Here is a 14,306-nt window from a genome sequence, read left to right on the forward strand (position 1 = left end):
ATATTAAGCCCCTGTGCATGTTTAGGAAATGTGAGGCAGTGATCTCATTTTCTAAGATGTAGCCTGGAGCTGTTAATGTGAGAGAAAGGGGGAGGGGTGTGTGTGAGAAATTAGTTAGGTTTATAATCAGCCAACCAACCGTGACCCTGTTCCCTGCCGCTCGACATCCTGGGGGAAATATCATATCAGACTTTGGTCCGCCTGCTGAGATGGTCAGGGGGAGGAGTCAAGGGCTGCCTTTTTAGCTTTTTTTTCCTTAGGATGCTTTTTTCCATTTTTTTGTTATTCTTTAGTTTTTTTATACTCTTATGTTTGTTTTGTAGTAAATATTGAAGTTTAGTTTTTTTCCTGTGAAGCACATTGTGTTGCATTCTGTCTGAAATGTGCTGTATAAATACAGCTTGATTTGACTCCTTAAAGCAGATAGACTGCCGTTTCAAATGGCATGGGACAGTGTTGCCCCTCTCTCGGTTAGTATCTTGAAGCAAGATTATTCTTAATTTTTTCGATGCTATAGGCCAATACAATGATCTGCTTACTATTGCATACAACATCCAGTCAGACAACAGAGTGAGGTCCCTGGCAGTGCAGAAGCCCGTGTAAACGGCGCTCCTCTCTTCGGATTGGTCCATAGCCTGTAAGAGGAGAGTGCCCTCTGACCTATTGCAGGCTGGAGCTGGCCCTGAGAGAAATAGAACCTGCTGACCGTACTGCAGTCTTCCTATCATTAAAATGTAAAGCCACGTTCCATCTCAGCACTGGGAGATTGTTTTACTTAGTCCATGTCCTTGAAAAGGCTCATTCAAAGCTGTATAGAAAGAAACTACCCACATGTCTACCACATCTATTTTGTTGCCAATATTATAACCAATGAAATGGGCTTCTTCCGTCAGCACATCGTAAACCAAAGTACATGGCCTGTTTCTGTGCCAAAGAGCGGAGAACTGAATTTGAAGACTGTTGGCTTGAATATTTGATAGTCAACAGGAAGAAATTTTCCATTGCTGCATTGATATTCCTCTCAGTACTTTCCACAGCAGCAGCTAAATGACCCCTTCTGTCCTTCTTTACTGACAGTCCCACGTAGAATTCTGTTATCCCTCTGGACTATTGGAACTGGAGGAGAGCTTAGCAGTGATCTTCACTGGCAGCATGACATTCAACACATTCTCAAGCCCTGCACCTGAATTCCCCCTGCTCCACTTCTGACACTTAGCAATTCCAGTCATATGAGCCTGTGCCTCTGTCTAAGTGGATTATGTTGCTTTTACAATTCAAGTCACTGTGTGTGCAGCGGATTGGGCTCAGGGGACCTCTGTCTAGACTGGGCTCGGGGGACCTCTGTCTAGACTGGGCTCAGGGGACCTCTGTCTAGACTGGGCTCAGGGGACCTCTGTCTAGACTGGGCTCAGGGGACCTCTGTCTAGACTGGGCTCGGGGGACCTCTGTCTAGACTGGGCTCGGGGGACCTCTGTCTAGACTGGGCTCGGGGGACCTCTGTCTAGACTGGGCTCGGGGGACAGCAGCACAGAGACCCACTTTCTCTCTGATGGAACCCTCTCTGGAAACCTCCGTTCCTCAGACCCAGTTCATTTTGGCTCTCTTTTGCGCTCGCTCTCTTTCGCGCTCGCTAATATATTGTCTGATATGTTCTGTTGCAGAGGGAGATGAAGGAGCAGCTGGCCACTCTGCAGGACAGTGAGAAGGGACACACAGAGGCCCTGCGGCTACTGCAGAGACAACTCACTGAGACCAAGGTAACACACTAGGCACTACTCACTGAGACCAAGGTAACACACTAGGCACTACTCACTGAGACCAAGGTAACACACTAGGCACTACTCACTGAGACCAAGGTAACACACTAAGCACTACTCACTGAGACCAAGGTAACACACTAGGCACAACTCACTGAGACCAAGGTAACACACTAGGCACTACTCACTGAGACCAAGGTAACACACTAGGCACTACTCACTGAGACCAAGGTAACACACTAGGCACTACTCACTGAGACCAAGGTAACACACTAGGCACTACTCACTGAGACCAAGGTAACACACTAGGCACAACTCACTGAGACCAAGGTAACACACTAGGCACTACTCACTGAGACCAAGGTAACACACTAGGCACTACTCACTGAGACCAAGGTAACACACTAGGCACTACTCACTGAGACCAAGGTAACACACTAAGCACTACTCACTGAGACCAAGGAAACACACCAAGCACAAACATTCACTTAGACCAAGATAACTTAGAGAGCCTTTTTACCCATTAGAGACCAAGTTAATGGTCGAGTTGTTCTGTCTGTCTTTCATCGTATCTCTATCTCACCCTCCACCTAAGTCTGTACTGAACTGATTGGTTTATTGAGCATCTCTTTAATCTATACACCCTGTTTTAATCAGCGGAACAAGAGCAGTCACTCAATACAACAGATATTCCTCAATCACCTTTTCTGTCTCATCTCTTCCCTTTTTGATGACTTTGAGATTCACAAAGGCATGGCTGTCTGACAGAGTGAGTGTGGGGCGTCATTTGGAAGGGTGTCGTTCTTTCCGCTGTTTACATGCTGGCTGTTCCCTGGCACGCCAACCCAGCCAGCGCCCTCCCGTCTTCCTGTCCTGTCTGCAGGACTTTACTTAAAATGTCTCTGGCCCAGCAAGGCAGACCTGCCTGCTTCCACTGCCATTCTGCCGTCACCTTTAGCTGACTGCCTGTTGGAGCTCTTCTAGCCCCTCCATTATAAATCAGTCCATCTCATTAGGTTTGCATCCATTTGTCCGAAGAGATGTGCGTTGCCTGGAAGAGGCCCATAGGGGAACTAAATCGATCTCTCTGCCTCTCCAATACATTTAGGTTGATGACAATGAAATGCTCTGTTGTTCTCCTGCCCTTCCTGCTTGACCACACACAGAATCCAAATAAGAATTGATTTGTAGGATCTGATCAAAGCACCCACAAATTATGTTATGTAATCCTGAAATGGGAGACTGCCCACCTCAAACACGCATAATCGTCTCTACCCCTCTCCCCTGGAACATGAAGGTGTTGAAACTGAAACTTTGAGTAGGGTGGTGTGAGGCTGCCAATACCCTTGTTTTGGTTTGACTTAAATGTCCCCCAACGCTGCTGTTTGTCACTTAATTGGTTTATATTGGTTCTGGTGCTCTAGTTTAGTTCAAGTCCTGGGCCCATGTGTTTAGGGGCATCCCCTGCCCTGTCTGAAGAGCAGACGTTGTCTGATTCTCTGGCCGTGGGGGTTTGTCTGATTTAACGAGCTGCTTCTCTGAGACTCAGACTCAATAAAATTGTTCTTCCTGTAGGCTTAATATGAGCTTTAAATATCCACCCTGCCATAGCCATAACACCCTGCTGGAGAAGACTGGCACATGGTTACTGCATCGCTGCAGGCCTCATCAGTCCTGTCCTCCTCTCACTGTCACACTCACATCCCACTCCTGCCCTGCTCTGTATTGGAGATAAATGATCTTAATAGGCTTAAGGTTCCCAGCAGCACAGAGAGAATATCTGCCTGCTTCTAGGTTCCTACAGGAACAGGCATGCTGCTGGAGTGAAATTGATTTATGGCAGGCAGTAGCAATAAAACCCAGATTCTGATGCTGCTACCCCTGCTCCCTGGTGTTCCCCTGTGATGGAGAGGAGTAGAGACTACTAGAACAGAGCGAATGTTTCCTTTGTACAGACAGACAAAAGCCCTGCGTGAGAAGCTGCTCCCTCTCCAGTTGTTACTGGACTGAGCCTCTTGGATCTCTCTTTGTTCTGTGTCTCTGCTGCTACTGTTGCTGTTAGCATTGGAGATTATTAATTTCCTCTTCAAGTCCAGCGCCCTCCTTGATTTCCCCACGATTTCTCCAATTCACACCACTCTCTCCTCTCCTCAGCTTCCGCTCCTTTTCCTCTCATCAAGAGCACTGCTCTTCCAATAATAGCATCACTGACTATCCGCTGGCCTTGTAAATGTTGCCTTCAACACACAGCTTGTCTGTCCCCAGCCGACCCCACAGCATCAGCCTTTTAAGCATGCTTTCGATCTCACAAGCAGTACCACTATTAAAACAGCACAATGTGACTAACTGTGCTCTAGGGCCTCTTCCACTGTCCCAACCAACCAGTGAGGCTGAGCTTTGCCCTATTCTACTCCTAATGCTCTCTATATAGGCCGTTCTTATGATAGAACATTTTGTATTGATTTAATGTTGGATGATCTATAACAGCAGATGGGGATTGTCCCTAGAAGCCCTGCCTATGACTCTTAGACAGATTTTTTTCAGTCAATAAATTGACATGATGTTAGGTGCTAAAAAGGTTTTTAGAAACCGAGTGGTTCGAGCCCTGAATGCTGATTGGCTGAAGGGTGTGGTATATCAGACTGTATACCACAGGTATGATGACACAACTTTTTACTGTTCTAATTACTATGGTTACCAGTTTATAATAACAATAAGGCACCTCAGGAGTTTCTAGTATATGACCAATATACAACGGCTAAGGGCTGTATCCAGACACTGCGTTGCGTCGTACGTAAGAACAGTCCACAGCTGTGGTATGTTAGCCATATACCATACCCCTTGTTGTGCATTCAGGGCTCAAACCCCCCAGCTGTTAAGATGGAGCCGAAGATGATGGCTGACGTTTTACATGCTCGTAACCAATTGTGCAATTTAAAAATAAATAAAAAAGTCAAACTTATTTTGTACATAATGTTGCTGCTACTGTCTCTTATGACCGAAAATAACTTATGGACATCAGATCTGGGATTACTCACCACGGACTTGAAGAAGGTTTTTCCTTTAACGAGTCTGACGAGAAATATATACAGCTCTCCCGGGAACAGGCCCATATCCCCGTCATTTGCGTGAAGAAAAGACGGAGGAAAAGGGGACGCAGATCAGGCTGCCTTTTGAGAATCTGTAGGAGAGCCAGGTAACTCCCACTGCCATCAATTCTACTTGCTAACATGCAATCATTGGAGAATAAAATTGATTATTTATGAATCATCCTACCTATGGGACATATAAGATATTATAATTCTTAGTTTCACCAAGTTGTGGCTGAACTACGACACGGATCATTTAGAGCTGGAGGGATTTTCAATGCACGGCGGAACAGAGAAGCTACGTCTGGTAAGATGAGGGGTGGGGGTCTGTCTTTTTGTCTAACAGCTGGTGCGTGATGTCTAATATTAAAGAAGTCTCGAGGTATTGCTCGCCTGAGGTAGAGTACATTTTGATAAGTTGTAGACCACACTATTTACCAGGAGATTTCTTATCTATATTATTCGTAGCCATCTATTTACCACCACAGAACGAAGCTGGCACTAAGACCGCACTCAACCAACTCTAAGGCCAAAAGCAAACAAGAAAATGCTCACCCAGAGGCAGCGCTCCTAGTGGCCGGGGACTTTAATGCAGGCAAATTTATATCACTTTTACCAAATTTTTACCAAGAAAATTCTAGACCACCTTTACTCCACACACAGAGATGCATACAAAGCTCTCTCCTGCAGTCCATTTGGCAAATCTGACCATAATTCTATCCCCCTGATTCCTGCTTACAAGCAAAAACTAAAGCAGGAAGTACCAGTGACTCGCTCAATACGGAAGTGGTCAGATGCCACGGATGCTTCACTACAGGACTTTTTTGTTAGCACAGACTGGAATATGTTCTGGGATTCATCCAATGGCATTGAGGAGTATACCACCTCAGTCATCGGCTTCATCAATAAGTGCATCGACGATGTCGTCCCCACAGTTGACCGTCCGTACAAATCCCAACCATTAGCCATGGATTACAGGTGACATCCGCATCGAGCTAAAGGCTAGAGCTGCCGCTTTCAAGGAGCGGGACACTGATCCGGACGCCTATAAGAAATCCCGCTAATACCCTCAGACGAATAATTAAACAAGCAAAGCATCAATACAGGATTAAGATTGAATCCTACTACACAGACTCTGACGCTCGTTGGATGTGGCAGGGCTTGAAAACTATTACGGACTACGAAGGGAAACCCAGACGCGAGCTGCCCAGTGACGTGAGCCTACCAGACAAGCTAAATGCCTTTTATGCTCGCTTCAAGGCAAGCAGCACTGAAGAATGCACGAGAGCACCAGCTGTTCTGGATGACTGTGTGATAACAAACTCGGTAGCCGAGTAAGACTTTTTAAACAGGCCAACATTCACAAAGCTGTGGGGCCAGATGGATTACCAGGACGTGTACTCAAAGCATGTGAGGACCAACTGGTAAGTGTCTTCACTGACATTTTCAACCTCTTCCTGACTGAGTCTGTAATACCTACATGTTTCAGGCAGAACACCATAGTCCCTGTGCCCAAGGAAGCGAAGGTAACCTGCCTAAATGATTACCGTGCCGTAGCACTCACATTGGTAGCCATGAAATGCTTTGAAAGGCTGGTCAAGGCTCACATCAACAGCATCCTCCCGGATACCCTAGACCCACTCCAATTCGCATACCGCCCCAACAGATCCACAGATGACGCAGTCTCCATTGCACTCCACACTGCCCTTTTCCACCTGGTCAAAGGAACACCTATGTGAGAATGCTGTTCATTGACGACAGCTCAGTGTTCAACACCAGAGTGCCCACGAAGCTCATCACTAAGCTAAGGACCCTGGGACAAAACAACTCCCTCTGCAACTTGAAAATTGACTTCCTGACAGGCCACCCCAGGTGGTAAGGGTAGGCAACAACACGTCTGCCACATCCCCTCTTGTACTCGCTGTTCACCCACGACTGCGTGGCCAAACACGACTCCAACACCATTAAGTTTGCTGACGACACAAGTGGTAGGCCTGATCACCGACAACGATTTGACAGCCTAAAGGGAGGTCAGAGAACTGGCAGTGTGGTGCCAGTAAAACAATCTCTCCCTCAATGTGAGCAAGACAAAGGGGTTGATCGTGGACTACAGGAAAAGGCGGGCCGAACAGGCCCCATTTAACATCAACGGGGCTGTAGTTGAGTGGGTCGAGAGCTCATCACCAACAGTCTATCATGGTCCAAACACACCAAGGCAGTCGTGAAGACGGCCCGACAAAACCTTTTCCCTCTCAGGAGACTGAAAAGATTTGGCATGGGTCACCGGATCCTCAAAAGGTTCTACAGCTGCACCATCGAGATCATCCTGACCGATTGCATCACCGCATGGTATGGCAACTGCTCGGTATCTGACCGTAAGGCGCGACAGCGGGTAGTGCAAACGGCCCAGTACATCACTGGGGCCAAGCTTCCTGCCATCCAGGACCTATATAATAGGCGGTGTCAGAGGGAAGCCCATAAAATTGTCAGAGACTCCAGTCACACAAGTCATAGACTGTATTTTTTTCTGGCAAGTGGTATCGGAGCGCCGAGTCTACGACCAAAAGGCTCCTTAAAAGCTTCTACCCCCCCAAGCCATAAGACTGCTGAACAATTAATTTAATGGCCACCGGACTATTACATTGCCCCCCCCCATTTGTTTTGTACTCTGCTGCTACTTGCTGTTTATTATCTATGCATAGTCACTTCACCCCTACCTACATCTACAAATTACCTATAACCTGTATCCCTGCACACTGACTCGGTATCGGTACCCCCTTTATATAGCCTTGTTATTGTGTTTTATAATTTTTTTACTTTAGTTTATTTGGTAAATATTTTCTGAACCAACACTTCAAGAAGAGTTAAGGGCTTGTAAATAAGCATTTCACGGTAAGGTCTACACTTGTATTCGGCGCATGTGACATTGTTAGATTCGATTTTTGATTTGATAATGATGCTTAATGGTTGTAGCATAACCTGCACTTTCATTGTAAATAAATAACCTCTCATCCCTCCTCTCTCATCTATCTTGTCCCCGTCTCCTCTCTCTCTCGTTCTCTCTCTCGTTCCAGTCGTCGGCCAAGGGCCTTCGTGCGACCATCGGCGAGGTGTTTGAGCATCTGCAGCGATTTCTGCGCGAGCGCCAGAAGGCCATGTTGGAGGAGCTGGAGACTGATACAGCGCGCACGCTCTCCGACATCGAGCACAAGCTCCAGCGTTTCAGCCAGCAGCTGCGTGACGTCAAGGAGGGCATCGGCATCCTGCAGGAGCGCCTCAACGAGCCAGGCCGCCATGAATTCCTGGAGGGCGTTGCCCTCACCTCCGAGAGGTGCTCTGCTTACTGTCTGACTGACCATGGATCAGCTGTTCTTCCAAACAGCCACAGTCCTAAACTTTTGTAAGATTGTACGCTGTCTGAGGTTATGTTATACTACCCTCCTAACATAACACCATTCCCTGAATGTAATCCATTCTGCTCATCGTCAGGATATTGATATCTTGGAGTGAAAGTGCAGAGTTGAGCAATGAGGCTTATCCCAGGTCTCTGACAGATATCTTAACAGGCCAGATATACAGGGCTCATTATTTGAAATCTGTGAAAGAGTGGGCTCAGGGGAATAGAGTTGAAGTATTTAAGATCTTAGAGGGATTGATAAGATTGACTGAGGAAGTTGTTGCATCAGTAGGCATTCTAACAACCAGTCCAGAGGGCATTGATAGGAATGAGTGAAGAATGAACTGATATCCAGGTTCGCAATCTCACAGTTTCCAATACTTCTTTTTAACTTTGTGAGAACAGGCTTGACAAGGTTGTGGTTTCTCCTCAGGCTAAGTCACTTAAACGCACAGCAGGTGAATGGTTAGCCTTGCCTCACTGAGCACCCTGTTCTTTTTTCATTTTTTTTCCAATGTTCCTCAAGATGATCAATGTTTAGCTGTGCATCCCTAGCTTTCCCAGGCAGGGTTGAGAAGGGCTTCAAAGTGGTTAAAATAGGAAGGTAACGATTCACAGATACAAGTGTATCTTAAACGCGTGTATCGGGCTACGGACCCCAAACCAATCCAATCCAAATGTAGTATGCGTCAGTCAGAAAATGTACAGTTGAAGTTGGAAGTTTACATACTTGGAGTCATTAAAACTCATTTTTCAACCACTCCACAAATTTCTTGTTAAACCTATAGTTTTGGCAAGTTGGTTAGGACATCTACTTTGTGCATGACACAAGTCATTTTTGTTTACAGACAGTGAATTATTAGTGAAATAATCTATCACAATTCCAGTGGGTCAGAAGTTTACATACATTAAGTTGACTGTGCTTTTAAACAGCTTGGAAAATTCCAGAAAGTGATGTCATGGCTTTAGAAGCTTCTTATAGGCTAATTGACATCATTTGAGTCAATTGGAGGTGTACCTGTGGATGTATTTCAAGGTCTACCTTCATACTCAGTGCATCTTTGCTTCACATTACGGGAAAATCAAAAGGAATCAGTCAAGACTTCAGAAAAACAATTGTAGACCTCGACAAGTCTGGTTCAACATTGGGAGCAATTTCCAAACGCCTGAAGGTACCACGTTCATCTGTACAAACAATAGTACGCAAGTATAAACACCATGGGACCACCATCATACCTTTCAGGAAGGAGACGCGTTCTGTCTCCTAGAGATTAAATTACTTTGGTGTGAAAAGTGCAAATCAATCCCAGAACAACAGCAAAGGACCTTGTGAAGATGCTGGAGGAAACGGGTACAAAAGTATCTATATCCACAGTAAAACGAGTCCTATATCGACACAAAGGCCACTCAGCAAGGAAGAAGCCACTGCTCCAAAACTGCCATAACGCCAGACTACGGTTTGCAACTGCACATGGGGACAAAGATCATACTTTTTTGAGAAATGTCCTCTGGTCTGATGAAACAAAAATACAACTGTTAGGCCATGATGACCATCGTTATGTTTGGAGGAAAAAGGGGGATGCTTGCAAGCTAAAGAACACCATCCCAACTGTGAAGCACGGGGGTGGCAGCATCATGTTAAGGGGGTGCTTTGCTGCAGGAGGGACTGGTGCACTTCACAAAATAGATGGCATCATGAGGGAGAAAAATTGTGGATAAATTGAAGCAACAGCTCAAGTTAAAGCTTGGTCGCAAATGTGTCTTCCAAATGGACAATGACCACAAGCATACTTTCAAAGTTGTGGCTAAAGGACAACAAAGTCAAGGTATTGGAGTGGCCATCACAAAGCCCTGACCTCAATCCCATAGACAATTTGTGGGCAGAACTGAAAAGCGTATGTGTGAGCAAGGAGGCCTACAAACCTGACTCAGTTACACCAGGTCTGTCAGGAGGAATGGGCCAAAATTCACCCAACTTATTGTGGGAAGCTTGTGGAAGGCTACCCAAAAGTTAAACAATTTAAAGGCAATGCTACAAAATACTAATAAAGCACTAAATAAACTTCAGTTAGTGCTAAATATGGCTGCTAGACACCCGACACGTTTGACCCAAGTTAAACAATTTAAAGGCAATGCTATCAAATACTAATTGAGTGTATGTAAACTTCTGACCCACTGGGAATGTGATGAAAGAAATAAAAGATGAAATAAATCATTCTCTCTACTATTATTCTGACATTTCATGTTCTTAAAATAAAGTGATGATCGTAAATGACCTAAAACAGAGATTTTCACTGGGATTAAATGTCAGGAATTGTGAAAAACGGAGTTTAAATGTTTTTGGCTATGATGCATGTAAACTTCCGACTTCAACTGTATATAGTACACAGTACATACATACACACACGTCAGCTCCGACAGATCCAGCTCAGGGAAGACCAGCTCATGAGCTCCATCAGCAGCAGATTTTAATTTAGAATGGAAAATTATTGTGTTTATGCAACACATGTTAGTGCATTGAATCACATTGAACTGAACCGCATTGATTCGTAATCTAATCAAACTGAAACCTATTGTTCCTGTATCGGAGCCAAATCAAATGTATTTATATAGCCCTTCGTACATCAGCTGATATCTCAGTGCTGTACAGAAACCCAACCTATAACCCCAAAACAGCAAGCAATGCAGGTGTAGAAGCACGGTGGCTAGGAAAAACTCCCTAGAAAGGCCAAAACCTAGGAAGAAACCTAGAGAGGAACCAGGCTATGTGGGGTGGCCAGTCCTCTTCTGGCTGTGCCAGGTGGAGATTATAACAGAACATGGCCAAGATGTTCAAATGTTCATAAATGACCAGCATGGTCAAATAATAATAATCACAGGCAGAACAGTTGAAACTGGAGCAGCAGCACGGCCAGGTGGACTGGGGACAGCAAGGAGTCATGTCAGGTAGTCCTGAGGCATGGTCCTAGGGCTCAGGTCCTCCGAGAGTGAGAAAGAAAGAGAATTAGAGAGAGCATACTTAAATTCACACAGGACACCGGATAAGACAGGAGAAGTACTCCAGATATAACAAACTGACCCTAGCCCCCCGACACAAACTACTGCAGCATAAATACTAGAGGCTGAGACAGGAGGGGTCTGGAGACACTGTGGCCCCATCCGATGACACCCCCGGAAAGGGCCAAACAGGAAGGATATAACCCCACCCACTTTGCCAAAGCACAGCCCCCACACCACTAGAGGGATATCGTCAACCACCAATTTACCATCCCGAGACTAGGCCGAATAGATCCCAGGCATCTAGATACATATCGAGTCTTCTTGGAAGGGAAAAATGCATATCCCTAGTGGGAAAACCACCTCTTCCTGTCTGAACCCAAGGCTACATGTGGGAGTGATGAAAATGACTAATGTGGGGGTTGACACAGTAATAGCATTACAGCTGACCCCCCCCCCTCTCACCCATGTCAATCTACAGTGCTGTAGAACATTAAGCCTTGGGGCATCCAGAGTCTGACGGATGCTTTAATCAACAACATACAGAGAAAATGGTGCAGTTACTAGAGACATCTCACAGAGGGCGCAAAGAGATGTGAATGTAAGAGTAGATTATTGACAATGACATTGATCGTCCTTCTCCCCCCACAGGATAAAAGGAAAGATACATGAGACCAATTTAACATATGAAGATTTCCCGACCTCCAAGTACATGGGGCCCCTGCAGTACACAATATGGAAGTCTCTATTTCAGGATATTTCACCAGGTATGCACCACCTATGGTTACCGTTAACCCTCACCCAATTAAACTGTGTAACAGCATGGGCTTCAACAGGAGCCTCTTATGAATTGTTAGATACTCCCAAATACCGCAACACGTCAATCAGTAATGATACAAATCGTTGTCTTCCACCATGGAAGGGTAGCATAGATTGAGTTTTAAATTGGGCTTGATGGAACAAGGAAATAATAGTAACCTTGGAACAGACTTACACAGTGGGAGCTAATCCTGCATTAAAATAGATGGAATGTTTGAGCTTTAGGAACTGCGTGATGAGAAAATGGTGGCTGGAGGGTTGAGATGCCCTTCTCTGCTAGGAGAGTTGATGATGAGCTATTCTCTCTCCTCTTCTCCCCCTCTCCTCATATTCTCTCTAAGCCCCCAGCCATCACTCACTCTTAGAGAAGGTTATTGAAAATAATGCACCAAGGAATATTTCACTCCTTCAATAGATTCACCATTTTGGCCTGTAGCTGGTGAGAAGGCAGGGTGGTTTCTTGGCCTCCCTTGACTGCCTGCCAAATGAAATAATTGGTTCCAATCCATCACCACTGGCTGCCACGGTGACGGCACAACGCCTTTCCATCCCATCAGATGATAGACTTATTACTCCCCTAAACTATCTCTTCTCTCAAACCTGTGCCTTTTTTTAATCTGTGTTCCCAATTAGAAAAATAGCATGTGTGTGTCTGACTGTGTGAGAGAGGGAGTATGAATGCATTTGTTTGTATGTGTCTAAGAGAGAGTGTCATTGTGTGATAAAGACATTGTCCTGCCTGCTGGCTACTGGCCATGCCTCCTGTTTATACTGTAAGATGTAACTACCGAGGAACAAGGTTGCGATTTGGCAAATTCCTCTCTGTCTGTTTTATTCTAAACCACCTCTATGTATGGGAGTGAGTGAGGAGAACAAGCCGCCATTGTTCCTCTAGTTCAGTTTTCCATAATGACTGAACAAAAAAACTCAAGGTGGTGGAGCAGGCAGGGGTGGAGTGCTACAACCTCCGTAACCCACAGTTAACCCGCAATACTACATGTAGCTGGCAGCCTCCAGCCATGCCAGGCCAACACAGAGTTGTAGACTCATACTCTATAAGGTATATATATCTATAACGACTGCTTCCCACCACAGCTCTATTTCCATACCTTTGCATGACATGGAGTACAACATCAAACAGTGGAGGCCAGGGTACTTTGAATGTAGGGTAACATGGGGTAAGATGCCCATGCTTATAGTAACAAACTATAAAGGAAAATAAACGGCTACAGTTGACTTTAAAAAAAATAAATGATGAAATGTGTTTTTTAGGAAAGGGGCATTTTGCCCAGCTACCGGGGTAACAACCTTTTTCAATGGCGCCGCAGCTTTCTCCAGTGTCACTGGAGTGTTTTTTTTTCTCCCTTTGCTTTCTTCCTTCTCTCTTAGTTTTTTGACTTGTCCTCCAGGACTATAGCCGACTCAGCCTTTCTTTGCCTAGGCCTGGCCTCCTGTATCCTTGGCCTGGGGGACAACCCCAAATGACCTTTGCTGCTGTTTGTTGTTGTAGAACTAGTACTTTAAACAAGTAAACAACTCATGAGTATTGGTTCAATAAACACTTATTTCTAATCACACTATATGCTACTTTCTATTTCCTAAAATGAGTGCTGACGTTCAGAGCAAGGTCACCGGAGACCTGTGGGTGCTGGGTAGGCTTTGTGGTGGTGGATGTGGCAGAGGTTGATGTTGTGGGATATGAATGGATAATTCTGTGTGCTGCTTCATGAAACCACAAAACCAGTCTATGCCTGCCAGTCTAACCCTGGCCCTTATTTTAACTTTTACCCCTAACCCTGCTAACTGGGGGTTAGCTAGCTATGCTAGCAGACATTGGCTTATGCCAACGAGCTGGTAAGCATTTATTTCACCTCAGACTTTCGGTTAGTGAGGTTGCTAGTTAGCTAACTGGGCTAGCCAGTGCCAAAATTACAGCTAGAAACAAATGATCAATCATAAAGGGGCGAGATGCCCATCTCCCAACATACTAACCTAACATATTACTACTTTACTCAAAAACAATCAATATTTTTTTATATTTTTATTTCACCTTTATTTAACCAGGTAGGCCAGTTGAGAACACCTTTATTTAACCAGGTAGGCTAGTTGAGAACAAGTTCTCATTTGCAACTGCGACCTGGCCAAGATAAAGCATAGCAGTGTGAACAGACAACACAGAGTTACACATGGAGTAAACAATTAACAAGTCAATAACACAGTAGAAAAAAAGGGGAGTCTATATACATT

At 45.1% G+C, this 14,306-nt stretch overlaps 1 protein-coding gene across 37 annotated transcripts in view; it reads left to right on the forward strand.

Moving 5' to 3' along the window:
* LOC110494629 (E3 ubiquitin-protein ligase TRIM62) overlaps window positions 1-14,306 on the forward strand; it is a 42,550-nt gene that overhangs the window by 24,555 nt on the left and 3,689 nt on the right. For 10 of the 37 annotated variants that reach the window (XM_036948243.2, XM_090206225.1, XM_036948248.2 and 7 more), the window contains 3 exons: window positions 1,662-1,757; window positions 7,921-8,246; window positions 11,892-12,007. In XM_036948243.2, the coding sequence (XP_036804138.2) occupies window positions 1,662-1,757; window positions 7,921-8,246; window positions 11,892-12,007 (538 nt within the window). The remainder of the gene's footprint in view (window positions 1-1,661; window positions 1,758-7,920; window positions 8,247-11,891; window positions 12,008-14,306) is intronic. The other 27 variants (XM_090206230.1, XM_090206236.1, XM_090206234.1 and 24 more) reach the window with 3 other exon arrangements.

Source organism: Oncorhynchus mykiss, chromosome 17, assembly GCF_057628025.1.
Source record: "Oncorhynchus mykiss isolate SJ-2025 chromosome 17, ASM5762802v1, whole genome shotgun sequence".
Taxonomy (NCBI): Eukaryota; Metazoa; Chordata; class Actinopteri; order Salmoniformes; family Salmonidae; genus Oncorhynchus; species Oncorhynchus mykiss.